At 42.6% G+C, this 17,840-nt stretch overlaps 1 protein-coding gene across 2 annotated transcripts; it reads right to left on the bottom strand.

Annotated features, from left to right (window-relative positions):
- Window positions 1–292: 292 nt before the first annotated feature.
- Window positions 293–12,589, bottom strand: TTC1 (tetratricopeptide repeat domain 1). 2 transcript variants are annotated; one of them, XM_081899201.1, is made up of 8 exons: window positions 12,467–12,589; window positions 11,025–11,366; window positions 7,912–7,972; window positions 6,233–6,345; window positions 5,093–5,129; window positions 3,527–3,675; window positions 2,529–2,583; window positions 293–856 (listed from the first exon to the last, which is right to left on the bottom strand). In XM_081899201.1, exons 2-8 carry the CDS (start codon window positions 11,337–11,339, stop codon window positions 720–722), a joined length of 867 nt encoding a protein of 288 aa, XP_081755327.1. In that variant the 5' UTR covers window positions 11,340–11,366; window positions 12,467–12,589; the 3' UTR covers window positions 293–719. The 2 variants fall into 2 exon arrangements, with proteins under 2 accessions (XP_081755327.1, XP_081755328.1); XM_081899202.1 differs by lacking the exon at window positions 12,467–12,589 and adding an exon at window positions 12,294–12,317.
- Between the last annotated feature and the right edge of the window lie 5,251 nt (window positions 12,590–17,840).

Genomic DNA, 17,840 nt, shown 5'->3' with positions numbered 1-17,840 from the left:
CAGCAGATGCACAGTCAAGAACTTGTGCCAGCATATTTTGTATTGATATTGCCACAGGTTGTTATAGTTTGCCAACTGCCTCTGTCACTGCCCCCTACAAAAACAAAAAACCCAAGCACTAAATGGATAGAATTATCAAGTCCTTGATTCATTTACAGAGATAAACACCAACACAATTGCAGCTTTTGATAGCTGCAATTACACCCAGGCTATTTTATACAGTATACTACATTTATAGGAAAAGCATTCATATGTTCCTTTGAATAAGAAGGCAACAGAATGCAGACCACAATACCATCAATGCTTTATTACACTTAGCAAAAGTGTCCTCTCTGAATAGAAAGGGATCAGCCCTCTCATTCACGCACATAGGCTGCAAACTCCATGAACACACAAAATGGTTGTACTTTAGTTACAGGTATGGGAACACTGGATTCTTCTATTTAGCAAAGCAAACACTCCTCCCCCTTCATCACAAGGGAGGATAAAGAGTGCCCAAATAAAGTGCATCTAAGATGGCAGCGGAAGTCAGACCACTCTATTCACCCACACCTGTAAAAATTACCTTATAGAAGAGAAATGCATGAGACTATGTTCAAATCTTCATATTTAGATAAAGATGTTAGGCCATAAAAGTTTTAATTCACCCTCTTTCTGCATTCATTGAAACGCCACAATTCCAATGCCACACTTTTTACCAGGAGTGGGTTTGGCTTATGTTATCGGTTGTTGTTATTTGGATTTTGAACAAAGTTGATAGAGTACGAGCCAGTTGAGGAATCCTGTTTCACCTGGAAGTTCTCTGTTGATAGGCCAAAAGGGCGCAGAACCAAGTTGCCAAGATCTTTCAGTTTGCCTGCAATACACACACAAAAAGAAATGTACTTCCCAACATGTACAAGGTCAGTAATGAAGCAATGCTCCTTGCTGCTTGAACACTCCACCATGAATTGCCTGCAAGCATTCCATTGTTCAAGAGTGCTAACACAGGAGTGATTATGTTCTGTACAGCACCTGCCTCATGACACTTAAGCAACAGTAGATGGTCTGTCATTTGGAAAGATGGGCTCCACATGCTTGAAACCTTGTTTAGTCCTCTGTCACAAGTTACCTACATTAGTGTTAAGCACTGTGCCTATTCAAAGCTTATCTAGTGTGCATGTATGATCATTTTGTCTCCAAAAGTAATTAATCTTTGAGAACAGTGTTTTCCTTATAGCTAATAAAGTAACTTTCAAACTTGCTAAGAACCAAATGGTTCTTAGGCAGAAGTTACAGAGCAAGTAATAAAAACCCAAAACCTAAATAAAGCCTCCCTGAAGACCATGAACTATCAACATGAAACAAAACACATGGGTAAGAGATAAGAAGGCACATAAAAGTTTGTATAAACTGAACACACTGGCCCGGGACCAGAGGCTTAAGAACTGGTTCGAATGAACAGCTCTTGTAGATAAAACTTTTGAAGAAGCAGCACAAAACATTTTCCTTCTGTCATATTCAAATGCCAGCTTTACTGCTAAAACTGAAAGAGTAGTTGTATGGCATTTTGGGGTTCAATATTATGTTCAGAAACTTGCTGCCTTTCAACTGCTGTGCTACAGATAGTGAAGCAAATGTTAGCTTCGGCAGTTGAAATGTAGGACAGACTAATTCATATTTCTGTTTGCTTTGCCTTTCATTCTAATAAGCATTATCATCTACACCCTACTGCCTCTGATCAGAATTTTAGATTATAAATCCACATAATTTCAAACTGAGCATGCAGCATAGTGTGTAAACACTGGTGTTGAGGCACAGCATCTTACTAAAAAGGAGATGGTGACCAGAACCACATGACCAAACAGGTCAGACTCCTGGGGGCAGGTATTCTTCACTCACTGCCCTTTCTTCTCACCAGCACAAGAGGGAAGGGAGATTCTGCACTCAGTATCCTGCTCAGCTACGAGTGTCTGGCAGAAATGAACCTGTCAACTGTTTCTCTGATTCTGGATGGTGGTCACTGTGCAATCCAGAGGGGTCCTCTCTAATATGAATCTACTGGGAGTTTGCCTCTCAGAATGTGTCTCCCACACACACCCATTACCCACAACCTGCATACCTACTGCAACATTCATGAGCAGCTGCCACTGCTTCCCCTGTTGGGCTCAAGAAGGCCCAGTGCAGACACTCCCACCCCAAAAATCAGGAGGGTGGGGGGTGGTAAAAAGATGATCCACACTTACTACAACACCCATAGATGTCTAGATCAGAACAAATGTATCTGATTGCCCGTTTTCAACAACAGTTTCAAATCGGCAATTTAACGTAACATTCAATAAGCTTTGATGTTTGTGGAGTTGGGATGGTCTGAATGGGGCATAGGTTTGGTGAAAAATGAGGATCTCTGAAATCCAGATATTTCAGGGGTAAGTCTGTCCTATAGTAGTAAGAGAAGTCATCAATTTGTGCAGGGATGGCTGTGTAAGGAATTCATGTTTTATACCAATGGATGGAAGCAACCACACAAGCAAGCCAGTGCCACTTACCCAACATCTCTTCCTTAAGTTTCTCATTGCGTTCTTCTATTTGTCTTGGCAATCGCTAAAAAAAAAACCGAGAATCAATTCTTCAAAGTTGTCTTTGACAACCTGATTTTTTTACCCATGACACATACTATGCATGGCTTGATGCATGACTTAGCATGAAAAACACAGGGGACACACTCATAGCAAGAACTCACTGGAGCACTGCAATGCTACTTTATACGTGAAGAACTACTTCATAAGTCGTTTTATGGTGCAGAAGTGTTTGTTTGAGTAAATGCTGCCAAACTGGAAACCATCCAAAATTTCTTTTTGAGATCACTCTTGAACTTCCCACATGGAACTCCCATTGCCATTGTGAGATTTGAGGTTATTTTCTATACTGTCCACAGTTCACCGTGTCTTGCTTCTGTACTGGCTGAAATTACAGCGCATGCCAGACACAAGGTTGCCCCTAAAAACATTACTTTGGAGCAAATTTCTGATAGATCAACGTTGGGTCAATACATGTGAAACCCTTAATACTGCATGGTCTGATGGTTGATGTCTTCAGGGTTACAAAGTAGTGTGCTGAAAGTTGCAAAGCAGTGTACTAAAATTAAAGTCAAAGAATAGTACCTTCTGTTAGAAGGTGTCACCTCTGAACTAGACAATTTTCATTGTTTTATTACTCCCTGAAATGTTATTATGGTCTAGATTACTCTCTTGAATTATCTGTTGAAGCAATGAGGAAGGGGTTTACAGCTTTGAGATTTTAAACTATGATCAATGGTTCCAACTCAAAAAGCTTACTGTAGCTCAGTTCTTCCTTCTTAGAAATGAAGTTTCATTTTGGACTTAAATAAGGGAATAAAGTAATCTGATCATACTTTTTCCAGTTTTAAAAGTATGGTAGGCTGTCATCCTGGTAATGCATGCCTTTACCTTTAAGATTTAATACTTATGTCCAACAGTTACCAGGAGCTATTCACTCCATTATTTGGGGAGGGAAAGAAACTTACCATACAAGCTTCTCTTGCTTGATGGATTGATGGGTCTTTTTCCAACAAGTTTTTGTAGTCTTCTAAAGCTTCATCCAGCTTTTCTGTTTTTTCATATAGTTCTGCTCTCCTGAGCAGTGCCTTGATATAGTTTGGATTTAATTCCAGGGCTATAAAACAGAATTAAAGAAACAGCAGAAAAACTGAGGTAGGAAACTTTTTACTTCAAAGCCTAGGGCATCTGCAGCATATTCTAGTTTAGCTAGCCTCAGGCTATAGGATAGTGCTAGCAGTAGAAGCTATGATCTAGTGTGAACCATACGCAAATGGGTTAATAATCATTTTATTGTTTGCTTCAATGTACAGTTATAGCAAATATAAGTGATCAAAACCCTTTGTGGACCATCTTGAACTTGATTTACTTTCTAAGTGCAAGATCAAGCCATATACACAGCATGATTTCATGCTACACATGCGTGTCCATGTGGATCTTAAAGGAAAACAAGCAGCTCTGCTCTAGCAGGAGTGAGGCTAGCTGGATACTCCATCACTTAGGACAATACCTGATGACCAGCTAATCGTTGGCACTTTGCAGGCTGTGCCTTTGACTGTATGGTCTGATTTCAAACCATGCTGGCAAAAATGGGTCGCCTGCCATCTTAAGATACCAGTTAATTAACAGGTGGGCAGCACCCACCCATCTATCAAATTTGGCCTGCAGGGGTCAGCCAAATGCAGCTCCCCAACCTCACTCATTCCATGGGCCAGGAACCACCTGTGGGTCTCAATCTGCTTTCAAGTGGGTCTTAGTTCCACAAGCTACTCAGTCTCTCTGCCTCACATCTCTGTACATGTGATAGCTCTTTGGTTAGACCAATGCTAGCGCCAGCTGAATAAAGGTGGTTGGAAGATCACTGGAGACCCCTCCAGTGGCGGGGGGGGGGGGGGGGCTCCTTCCAAGAGGAAAGGGCTACAGGAGATGTTGAAGAAAACTAGAAAGTCATAAAAGGTGAATAATTTAAGAGAGAGAAAACAAATTTGGAATAAGAAGACAGGAGATAAGAGAGGAATGTTGTTCTAGGAGGGAGAAGGACATGTAAAAGGAGCAGGGAGGAGGAATGAAGGAAACTGACCATTTTAGGGGTGATAAAGTACAAGTGTGAAAGGAGGACAGAAGAAATCACACGACATGAACAAAAGCATTCTGAGAGACATGTGGGCAGGGAGGCTGGATATAACATATACACATAAAAAGCCTCCAGATAATAAACTTTTACCTAAAATAAAAGTGGGAATGCTGAATCAATAATTCCAGAAGCAAAAATCTGTATTTAGCTAGTGGAAAACTGAATTATGGAACTCCACAGAAAATTGCTATGACAAAGAACACAGCAACTTCCAAAGAGATATTAGATGTCAATAAAAGAATGTCAGTAACTGCCAACTGATTAGAGCAAATTCCACCTCCATCACCATTTTTAACTGGGTTCATCTCTATATCTCCGCTGGTGGGGTGCCTCTCAAGTAGATAACAGTCTTACCAAGACAACATGCTTTTAACAGAGCACAAGAACAGGAAAACAGTACCTTTGCTGCAGTCACTTATGGCAATTTCCCTCTTGTCCTGTAAAAGAAGAGGTGGCATTAACATTTAACACCAAATAGTATTTTTATAGAAATGCTAAATACTTATTCTTTGTGATACTTATCCACATATTTTAATGTTTGCAGTGTAACAAAATATTCTGGATGACTTATTCTAAAGCTGTGAGGGGACTAATTTGGCTAAACTACTTAGAGGCTAAGAAAAGTATGATCAGCATTTGTTGGCGAGCTCCTCCACAAGGGGACTTACGGCATGCAAATGTACCAAACTGCTGTACATTCTGCTGTACATTCAGCAATAAGTAAAATAAAAGCATACTAGGAATACAATCAAAATTGTTGATGCAATAGACAGTGTTAACATTGATTTACTCTCTTGATTTAAATAGTTGGTATGGTAGAGGTTTTGGTTGGCCTTGCAGGTCAAGCCAAATATTGCAGTCTCCAGTGAACATCCTTGCTTAGCAAGCCGCACCACCCCGCACCAATCTTTCCCAAGGACAGCACACCCGGTTTGCCTGAACGTGCCTTCTAGCATCAGCATCCAACACCCCCTTCTCAACAGAAGGACCAAGGAGGAACGCATCAGATTGTTCACTGCTGCTTGAAAGCATCCCAAGCACCTTCAAGCAGCAGCATGGAGCACTTCCCTGCCCACCTCACGCAAGAGAAGAGCCATTAGGAAGCACGCCCAGTTGAGCAGTGGCACTCAAGCATCCTTGCCTGCCTTTCTTGCCCTGGGGGTTGCAGGAAGGGTTGCAGGGTTGGCCCAGCTTGGATGAGGATCTCCAGGCAACTACAACTGCTGTGCAACTGCCCAAGTCCCGTCCATCTCTACCACTTCCCCAAGCGAGGAAAAAACTGGTCACTCATGAGTCATGACATGTGCCAAAGGTCAGAGGGAACCTCTTAACTCTGGAAGTAAGACTGTGCTGACCTGCCTGCTTAACAGAGGTCCCAGATTTACTTTTTCTACTCAGCACTGTTCCCATGTTCTCCCACAGTGAGAAAAAAGTCTAAGAGAACAAAATGCCTTCAGGTGTCAAGTTTATAGCTGAAAGGGAAGATGAAAACAATAATCACATTCATTCATTCTTGCTACTTCACTGTCTTGGGCATTACCTGTTTCATTCTTGCTGCAGCTCTGTTTGAATACAAAATGGATCTGTCTGTGTTACAGCAGGCTGGACAAACCTGCAGAGCTCTTGCATAAGCATCTTCAGCTTCTTTATATTCTGCAGTTTAAATGAAATGTCAAGATCGAAGACAGTAAGTGCACACACAAGAATTGATGCCTTGAAGGCATGCCTAGCATCACATTCCGCCCCCGCCCCCAATTTAATTTTTCAGAAAAAATACACTAAAACAAACAAAAAAGCAATGTATCCCAGTCTGAGCAACAGTCATAAGGATAGCTAGACGCATTACCAAATGTTCAGAATCTCAAACCAACCCTTTCGAGGGCTTAGGGGCCAGTCATAGCACATTACAACATCTTTAACATAGGTGAGGAGCTGCTCATGGTAGATAGGACTACCCCAAGGCAATTAGGAGACATCATTAAGGGAGAAGGTAGGAGTAGGGCAAGGCTCCACAAATACACTTTGTTTGAGTTGCTAAGGCAACTAAAATATAATTCTGGCAACCTGGAATGCAGATACTGGTAGCCAAGGTCTATTCTCCTGACAGTACACCAAGCCTTGGAGATACTGGAGAGGCAAGAAGACCTTTCTACTTTTGGACAAGCTCTGTGATTCAGCACAAGTAGTATGGCTCCTTACCCTGCGCGGGTGGCGCTGTGGATAAAAGCCTCAGCGCCTAGGACTTGCCGATTGAAAGGTTGGCAGTTCGAATCCCCGCGGCGGGGTGCGCTCCCGTTGCTCGGTCCCAGCGCCTGCCAACCTAGCAGTTCGAAAGCACCCTCGGGTGCAAGTAGATAAATAGGGACCGCTTACTAGCGGGAAGGTAAACGGCGTTTCCGTGTGCAGCTCTGGCTCGCCAGAGCAGCGATGTCACGCTGGCCACGTGACCCGGAAGTGTCTCTGGACAGCGCTGGCCCCTGGCCTCTTAAGTGAGATGGGCGCACAACCCTAGAGTCTGTCAAGACTGGCCCGTACGGGCAGGGGTACCTTTACCTTTACCTTAGTATGGCTCCTTACCCTGCTTCCCAGCACTGAGCTAGAGAAGAGCGCAAGGGATTCCCCCCACTATCAAGTCACTGGGCCTAGAGCATGGTGTGATGTATTTCTTCAGAATAAAACAGAGTGATGGCAAGCCCATCTATTAAGGTCAAACAAAATGTGAAGACCCTTGCTGAAAGTGCACTCATTCTCTGAGTGCAAACCTTTATGCGCCCCAAAATGGCACCATCCAAAGACAACAAGAAGACTTTCAGCAGGATATGGGGAATCTCGAGGTTTGCAGAAGTACTAAACATATTTAAGAAAATGGCAACAACTCGCTCAGAGCTGTTTTCCCAAGACTGATTGAAGGGGGGGAACAATCAATGGCACAGTTGCCTCAAAATCTACAATGGATTTAATCCCAAGTAAGCACAAGTATGACTGCTGTTCTGGGATCTTAACTCCCAGAACCCTTCAAAGAGAATTCCCAAATACAATGGTAAGGTATAAAATGAAGTCTTCTCCAGGGGTATGTATTCCAGATATGGCTGGTCATAAGAAGACTACATAAACACCTATAAGGACCGCATCAATCACCTGCACAGATGACAAATTCTACATAGCATCTGTCTTTAGACTGACCACAATTTGAGTATTACATAGTTGTAATTCACCCACCTCCTTTCTTGAACTGTTCATTTCCTTCTTCTTTTAATTTTGTGCTCTCATTTCTTCTCCTCTGTAATACAAAGAAGACCACATAATAAATATCTGAAGCAAGTAAGCAAAATAGCTTATTATTTGATATCACAATGGAAACTGCAACCTGAAATATGGAAATAGCTATCCAAAAACCCATCTATTATTTAGTATTTTGCCTAGCTATTTTGTACATACTTTTTAATGTTCTGATTTCTAAAAAGGAGACATGTTTCAAAATTTGAGTGAAGTCTTCTCCCCGCCAAAAAGACCCAAGAGTTCTTGAGGCTTGGCTATCCACAAATGCAAACAGTAGGCAAAACATAACCATAGCAAATTGGTTGGAGGCTCTTCCTTAGGCAAGGAGAACCTACCAAGTGCTTGTTTATGACAATTTTTTTACATTAAAAATAAAATAAAATAATTTCTTGTTCTCTGAATCCTGTAAAACAGAGGTCACTTTGCATTTTACAGATGAGGCACTAAGGCCAATAGAGACTCCCCCAAACCAAGGCTGGAGTTGTAGTTCAGCCTTGTAGTTCAGTCTTGTAGTTCCAACCACAAAAACTATTCACCCACTTGGGAAGGGAAAAAAGTGAATGAAGAACTGACCTAATGTACATAGAAATTGATTATTGTTAATGATTATTTCTGAAATATGTTCTTTGGTAAAACAAGGAACAGTCAACTTTTGTGGAAAAATAAGCTTTCAAGAATTACAGCCCTCCATCTCTTTTCGCTAACTACCACATGCTCTTTGTTCCCAAATCCCTTTTAAGACTTTCCAACCTGGACTACCCTGTGACATAGGAGCTCAACCAATGTCTTGTGGAGGCAGGAAGATGTTTAGCCACCAACACCTTCTACCTCTTTTACTAATTTCTCAACTTTTTCAAACCTCTGCCTCTCTATCCATTCCTTCCCTTGGCCCCCTCCTCCCCCCTTAATCCTCTTTTCACTAGTCTCTAGTTCCTCATCTTTTCTGCCCACTCCCCATTCCCTAAGGTCCCGTCCCCCCCGCCCCACAGTAGTTCTTTCATCCTCACATCCATGACAGCCAGCATACTACTTTCCTGGCCGCTGAGCCAATTTCTGCTTCCTAGTTCAGGTCCTGTGACATCATAAGAGCTCAGCCAATAAATAGAGGGCTTGAAAGGCAACAGACCCTGCATTTAACTTGAAATCAAGTGCATCAACACACACACCTACCTCTTTTTGTTCATTCTCTGCTTTCATGCATACTACTTAAAACTGATTTCCCAACACACTCAGGATTTAGCTTGCTACCACAGTACAGAAAGGAACTGTAGTAAGATAAATTTCATTTTATTCTCTGGATTTTTTGAAGTGCCTTACCATGGAGGTTTTCCATTTTTTTACTGTGGGAAAAAACTTCCTTTTTAAAGAAAGGAAAGTTATAATCTTGCAAATATATACAGCCAAAAAATTCCTATTCAATTAGAGAAAAGTTAACAGAGCACGCACGCACACACACACACACATATATATATGCGCATTAATGATTTCCTTTCTCTTTTAGAGAAATCAGGGCCAACAACATTTTCTACTACCCAGCCATATGCCTCCAAATTTTAGTAAGCATTCATTGGATGAAAATAAAATGTAGTTTTGTGGTTTTGCTGGTAATTGATAGGAACTAAAAATCTGAATGTAAGGGAAAATATTACAGGTTAGGAAACATATATTTGAACAGGAATGCACTTCCTTGATAATATTTTTCTGTCATTAACCATGGCTAAAAGCTAAAAAGATACAGTACATGGAGCAAGCAGTCCAGCAGTAAGCGTGTAAGTACAAGCAACCTTGCTCATCTAATGACTAGCAGAAAGATAACTCTGCAAAGTAAATATTTACACAATTTTAATACAATAGAGAGTTTAGCTTTACTAGACACAAGTTGTATGTTACCCAGTGAAGAATCTGATTTTGTTTTTAAATGCAAACAGAGGCCTCGTTGTTTATATACTGCTGAGTCACTGTTGCACATCTTTCTTGATATAAAAGGAGAAATGACTGTGTCTGAACCCTAAAAAGCAGCCTTGCTTGAGGAATGCATTTTAATCCCTTTATTAACCTTAGTTATCCAGTCTTAGAATTCCCCAACCTACCCTTTGTTCATTGCACATAAACTGATTGACAAAACCACTTAAAAACGACACTTAAAAATCTAGAAGAGTCTAACACAAGTTTTTTTTTAAGTACAGCCTGCACACAATTGTCCAGCAGGCACACACTGCACATTTCTGTTTTAAGATGACAGAGAGCAAGTGGAACAGAATAATCAGAAGACAAACAGAAACACAACAAAGGAGTGGTAAGGGAAAAATCGGTGTCTCTGACAAATATGGATAACGCAGACAAAAATGAGGAAATAATTAGTCTGCTTGCAATCACATGTAGCAACATTCCCTAACTCGGTGCTGTGATGGCTAGGGCTGATGGGAGTAGTAGTCCAAAATATCTGGAAGGCATCAGTTGGGGAAGGCTGACATATAGGAAAACAAGAAATGTCTCTGTGGATTCCTTTATCTTGACAAATGACACTTAAGCTGTGGGTGGGGAGAGTCACAGTGCTGGAATTTAATCACAAACCCTCCAAACCTCAACCATAAAACGGGGGGGGGGGGGTTTGAACCTGTGCCCTGAAAAGATTGCAATCCAACTAAATCATTGTGTGCATGGAATGACTTCCAAGAGCACAATGGATTCATTTAAGTAGTTCTGCATGCACAATGATTTCATTGCACACTTGCCAATAAGCCCCACTAAGCTGAAAAGGATTTACAGTACTTCCAAAAAAGGATGAACAGGAATTGGCTGCTGTAGGTGGGAGTAAATTTGACTGAAATCAACAAATGCTATTTCCAATTAAAAAAAGAGCAGCACTATGTTGAAAGATTTCATTTTTTAAAACATACAGTGAATACTAGAAAAGCTAAAATTCAAGACATACTCCTTGGAACTTTGTTGCACTGAAATCAATGGGACATATTTCCAAAGAAATATCATTAAAATCAGAGTGCTAATCAACACAATGTTAAAGAAACATTTGTAGTTTCATTAAAGCATACCTGTTTTTCTTCCTCAGACATATTTTTCTCTAGTTCTAATAAGTCCTTTTCATCTAGCTCGATTTCATTTTCTAAAGGATCTGCCTTATTATTGTGATTCTCTTCTGCCACTCCTGCTTCAAAAGAGTCATTACAGTCATGGAAGAGGTCTTCGTCTTCTCTGGACTCAGAGTGAGGCAGCTGACTCACTCCCTCTTTGGCGATTTTGGGGACATGCACATTATTACAATCTGGCTGTGAAGGACTGCTTTGTTCCTCTGAGAGTTTCAAACCCTCAACTAATTTTTCAGGAGAAATTGAATCTTCAGATTCCATGTTGAGCTTACAAAGTTGATTTTCTGCCTTCAACAAACAAACACAGAAAGAAAAATTACATATGCCAACAGATATGAAATCTTTATACAATGCTGGCAAAATCTTTACACATCTAATCACAGAATCAGCTATAAACTGATAGTTGGATCTAGAGATACTTCCTCTCCACCATTTTAGCTTCATCATTCTCAAAGCAGTACTTTCCCAAAGCAAGCTAAACTATAAAATGGGATTTGGTACACATTTATGCTATTGTAGTTTGAACAAGATTATAATGTATTTCAACAGTAATCCAGTGCCTTTAGTAGCAACATGAGGAGAAACTGTTCCCAGATGCAACTCCACCAGTTACTGAACCTAGTAAAATATTGACATATGAAACTGCCTTATTATTTAAAGTCAGATCATGAGCCTACATAGTCCACCACTGTCTTCTCTTACTCTCCCCAGGGTGAGCCTTGCTACCTCAATTTTCTATTTTTACTGGAGACACGAGGGATTAAACCCTGGACTTCAATGTGCAAAAAAATGTGCCCTCCCAATCGATTATGCCTCTTACCCCAATATTCCCATTTATTTGTTTTACAGGTTTATGTCATGCCTTTAAAATATTAATAATAATAAAGCAACTGAAAGAAATTTCAAAAAAACCGTGTAACCTCCCCCTCCCTTCCTCTTCTCCCACCCGCGAGAACAGGCTTGGCTTTTGAAGTAATCCCGGCAACTCCTCACATTCAAATCATGCCCGTAGACACCCAAGCCTCAAACGTGACTGGCAACTGAACCCACGACCGCCCCACCAGGAACAGCAGCCATGGGCTGCCAGACCAGTGAAGCTATAGAGACATTTTGCAAATTCCTCCTCGCAGAGCTGCTAAAGCGGCACACCAAAAAAACCCCACACCACGTCCTTATTTCACGAATTCGAGGCGGTCCCCCCTCGGTCCTCTTCACCCTTAGTGCTGACAGGAGCCAGTGATCAAGAATTGGGGGCCCTTGGGCAAGCAAGCTCGCTCCCCGTAGCTTCCCCGCCCCTGAAGCATATCCTAAGGCAGGTAACCCAGGAGTTACACCCCCGAAGCCCCACTTCCCCCACTGCCCCGTTTCTCTCCCTCAGAGGCCCGTACCTATCACGTCTCTACCCGCAACTCCACTACTTCCTGACGCCGCGTCGTTCACGCGTCGCGCTCCCCCTTACGTCACTTCCTGTTTCCTTTGCAGGGGCGAAGCCAAGACGCTTGACGAAAGGAGCGTCGGTGACGTCACGCCCTCGTCTCGGAGGAGTGGACATCGAGCCTCCCCGGCCAATCAGCGTGGCCGTGGCGCCAAGGGAGGCGGGCGGGAAGGCATTGGCGCTGTAGGGTTGGGGTTTGCGTAGAGCGGCTTTAAGGCGAAGGGGTTCCGCGTGCTCGTTGGCGGGGGAGAGGGATCCCTTACGTTGCCATGTAAGGCAGTCTTATGGCTGATTGCTTAGAAGTCATTGTCACTTGTGGCTTTGTGGCTGCAGGCGATGAGCCCTGCAGGGATGGAGCGTGGCGCTTCTACTGCAGCGCGTAGACTAGGGCAGTTCCTGGTGAAATAAAGGGGGACAGAAGTTGCCACCCTAAACTTTTACTTTCCTGTTAAGTGATTGAGGAACTGGAATAATTACAGAGCAGGAAGAAATTCAGAGCACCATCTTTTATTTTTTAAAAAAATGTAATCTGGATTGCATGTCCTCGAATATGGGCAAGGTTTCTCTCCATGGACAAGAACAAAAATAAGAATAAACCTCCTGCAGTGTGTGCTTTCTTTCAGGAAGGAAATGTTCTGGTTGGCGAAAGATGGTCCTGCATACATTAGAACCAGGATCTCCGAGCTTCCTTCTACAGTATATTGCCTAGAGGGCTGCTGTAACCCCATAAGTACAGTACTGATCTACCGGCCGGCGAGGCCGCCATTTTTAAATAAATCTTTAAAAAATAGAATTTTATACTGCAGCAAGTTGAGAGGAAGTCAGGAATATGCCCAGTATCGGTTTTCGCAATTCCAGAAAGCAAAACTCAAAATAGATTCCACTAGAGGGCCCAAAATGCTTACTGATAGGCCCACTCATCAGTTCCCAAACTACCTTAAAAAGACTTAAAGCTGCTTAGAATTATGTCAACACACATGAATAAGCTTTAAAAAATCTGAAATGCAAGAAATAAATTTGATAAGACATACAGAAAGGAAGCTTGCTATTTATTTGTGTACCTAGGAAAAATTACTACTTACAGGATAACGTATTCTGAGCCGAAGCACTTTTAGAAAATCCTTTTGATTTAAATCCCTTTGATTGAAATAAAACTCTTCAAATAAGTGACCCTAAGCATGCTTACTAGGAAGGAAGTTCCACTGAACTACATGGGATATGTTTAAATTCAGGCTGAAAACTAGTAAAGCAATGCAAAATAAATAGGGTGCCTTTAAGCCACAGCTATATGGGATGCAGGTGGCACTGTGGGTTAAACCACAGAGCCTAGGACTTGCTGAGCAGAAGGTCCCCGTGATGGGGTGAGCTTCTGTTGCTTGGCCCAGCTCCTGCCCACTTAGCAGTTCGAAAGCACGGCAAAGTGCAAGTAGATAAATAGGTACCGCTCCGGCGGGAAGGTAAACAGCGTTTCCATGCACTGCTCTGGTTTGCCAGAAGTGGCTTACTCATGCTGGCCACATGACTCGGAAGCTGTACGCCCGCTCCCTCGGCCAATAAAGCAAGATGAGTGCTGCAACCCCAGAGTCGGTCACGACTGGACCTAATGGTCAGGGGTCCCTTTACCTTTTATATGCTATATATCTGTTGGAATGTGAACTTTATTAAAAGATCCCTCAGTAAACTTTCAGGGCACAGGAGCTCTCACAAAGCAGTGTATAAAAATAAAGACTAAACATAATAACATTAAAAACAACAGTATAAATTCCAACAATTAAGAAAATTTAGTTTGAAATGAAAAACAAGTAGTTGCTGGAACTATGTCCTGAAAGCAGTGCTAAAGAGATGCTAGTTTTAGCTGAGGGCCCAGTCTTCAGTGCCTTCTCTTGATAAGCAAAGGGGAAAAAATCAAATGGAACTAATTTCTCATAAGCAATAAGTCCTTTGTTGCTGCACTTTTCACTTTTGAAAAGGTATAATGACAGACAAAGCCATGCAAGCTTGCATATGTTCAGACAATGCCTAGAGACTTGCAGAAGTATGGCCACAGAGTTCCATTTTCAGCCCCCTGTATTTGAAGATACTCATTGGTACCCTTTCGTTATGGCACTTGTTCGCCTTTTTTACTGGGGGGGAGGGAGGACATGAAAGGCACCAGTGTCTAAACTTCATCTTCAAAATCATAACACAGGAGAGCATCGTTGGCAGAGATACAAGTGCCGTCGTCTGAATCAAATACAGCCAGCTTTTGTTGTCAGCTGTACTACCAATGTCCTAGGCTCAGGCTAGGACTGTGAAGCAAATTGCAATCCCAATTGCTTAAATCAGATTAAGATTTACAGCCTGAGCAATACCTTTGCTACGTGCTGCCTAAGACTGCTCTGTGACGTCATAGGTCAGGAACAGCTGGCAAATTTAAGGCAGGAATGGGCAACCTCAGGTGCAGGGCCCAAATGCAGGCCTCTAGGCATCTCTGTCTGGGCCTCAGGATTCTCCACAGGCCAGAGTTAGAAAGGACTACAAGGGTGATCTACATAGCTGTCAACATTTCCTTTTTTTAAAGGGAAATTTCCTTATTCCGAATAGGATTCCTCACAAGAAAAGGGAAAAGTTGACAGCTATGGTCATCTCTAGCCCAACCCCCTGCAATGCAGGAATCTTTTGCCTAATGTGGGGCTCAAACCCTCAACCCTGAAATACGCAGCCCATGGTTGAAAATGGTTCCCACTTCTGATTTAAGGCATGGATAGTGCCAAAGAAAAAAAGAGTTTGCATTTCCACTATTCTGATTCCAGTTCTCCCAGAAAGGGGGTCCATTTTTTCCAGGTGCTTCTCACACATTAGGGAATGCAGGGGTGCCAACTTGAATAAAATATTGGGGGGAAGCATTCCCCATCCCACCTAATCAATCACGAGACACAGCACACACATAATTTGAGTGGTAATACCCATCGACTTGGGACGCAGGTGGCGCTGTGGGTTAAAGCCTCAGCGCCTAGGACTTGCCGATCGAAAGGTCGGCGGTTCGAATCCCTGCGGCGGGGTGCGCTCCCGCTGCTTGGTCCCAGCGCCTGCCAACCTAGCAGTTCGAAAGCACCTCCGGGTGCAAGTAGATAAATAGGGACCGCTTACCAGCGGGAAGGTAAACGGCGTCTCCGTGTGCGGCTCTGGCTCGCCAGAGCAGCGATGTCACGCTGGCCACGTGACCCGGAAGTGTCTCCGGACAGCGCTGGCCCATGGCCTCTTAAGTGAGATAGGCGCACAACCCCAGAGTCTGTCAAGACTGGCCCGTACGGGCAGGGGTACCTTTACCTTTACCTTTTTTACCCATCGACTTTGGGGGGCAGCCCCCTCCAATATTTTATTTGGGGGCCCAAGGGACCTGAGCCCCTAGGAGTTGGCTCCTATGAAGGGAAGGTAGGTGAAAAAGAGGCCAGCGTAACTGACATCGTGAGGATTAGCCAGGACTGCAGTTTAGCTAACAAGCTTGTCTCTTCCCCAGCCTGTTTAGCTATTTAAAGCACTGTAAACAAAATAATCAATGTGACAGGGGAGAGTCTGAATCAGACACTTTTTGCTCTGATATCCCAAATATAGAAAAGCTGCTTTCTCAGGCTATCAAGTAGCATGCAAAACATTAACATGTCAAATAGCAAGGAAGATAAATAATGTTTCATCTTTGGAGGAGGGAGAGGGAGAGGGAGAACATTGTCCTACAGTACAGCTTGTCAAAAGGCATAGGTGGCACAAACACCCAAACCAGGAGCTTCCTCCTACCTGCGTCTCCCCAATGCTGGATTCCTGTCATTAAAATAGATTGTTATTTTTCTTTCAGGGAGCTTAATACGTGGGACACACCTCACCCACATAGAAGTATACTTTGCCCCTTCTGTGCCCTCCTCCAATCTGGTCAAAAGATAAGGAAGGAACTTTCTTCTAAGCCACCTGGTGGGCACAGAATACTAAGCACAAGTCTCTAGTGGTTTATGCAAAATTTCTAGCTAAACCGGCAAAATCTACATGGCACCACTGCATGTCCTGCCTACAAAGTATCACTGAGCAGCTCCCTACATGAAGGAGTCTCGCATGCGTCTTCACTAATTATGTACTTAGGAGGTACATAACAGGCCCATCATGCCATTGGCTGGATTATGGAGCAAATCCTTTATTCCAAGCTAATTCTAGTGCTCTGCGAACTCCCTGGCCCCAATAGTGGCCTCTCACCCTCTTGGCACATTGACACCAACCTAGATTCTGTCACCTGTTTGTACCTTCTAAGCAACACTCAAGCCAGCCTGTGCTTATGAAAGGCAGTAGGAAAACATTTGGCATCCACACACAAAATGGGCAACACAACCGCACACTCATTTCAATGTAGATTAATTGTCCAGAAAGGCTCTTTACATGTACATAAGCCCAATGACCTTGGATGCTTGAGCCCAATGGTTGCCATTAATCTGATTGGAATTAATTTTATAATGAAATGATTTTAGAATGTTTTATCATTTTACTGTTGTTAGCCGCTCTGAGCCCGGCTTCGGCTGGGGAGGGCGGGATATAAATAATTTTTTATTAATTATTATTATTATTATTATTATTATTATTATTATTATTATTAATGGAATAAAGTCAGAGAGAACACTAAATAGACTTTACCAAAAAGGAAAGGAAAGGGGAAAAGTAATAGTAATACTATAGAAGCTGAAATACAAGGGTGTCATAAACTAGCTGACTTAAGAATCTGAAGAAGTAACGAACAAATCAGGACTGGTTTCAGACCCTTTTTTCCAAACTCTCTCCAAAATAATACCTTCCATCATGATTGAATTAGGGCATGCGTCCAGAAAGTACAGGCACTAAGACTCGCTCAAATTCCCACCAATCCAACCTTCTTCAGTTGCACATTATAACCGCCTCCCTTTTCTTGCCTCTGAAGGACTGAAAGGATGAAAATAGAACATGGTCCTTGCTTCCTGTTCATCGCTTCTGCATTTTCTAAAGACATGCAGTCCTTGCTGTTTTTATCTGCACAGTTCAACAATGCAATAAGAAACTACTGCGCTTTATGCAATGGTTATTTTTAGAAGACTGCTTGGTTTGGCTTAAGGCAGGTTTTGCACGTGGAGTAGAGGAGGGAAGGGTCTGTTTGCATCTTTATGTCTTTTGTTTGAGCGATGTTGTTGTTATTGTTGTTTTATCATTGTTGATTCCTTGGCCCCAGGAACAAACACTCTTTGCAAATCAGACTCAGAAGCAGTCAGATGCCATCACCTCTCTGGCACCAAGGAGGAAGCAGTACAGTGGACTTCCTCTAAAGACGGAGCGAGAGA

This window comes from Podarcis melisellensis (genome assembly GCF_964234715.1).
Source record: "Podarcis melisellensis genome assembly, chromosome: 2".
Classification (NCBI taxonomy): domain Eukaryota; kingdom Metazoa; phylum Chordata; class Lepidosauria; order Squamata; family Lacertidae; genus Podarcis; species Podarcis melisellensis.
This window is presented reverse-complemented; position numbering and strand designations above follow the sequence as displayed.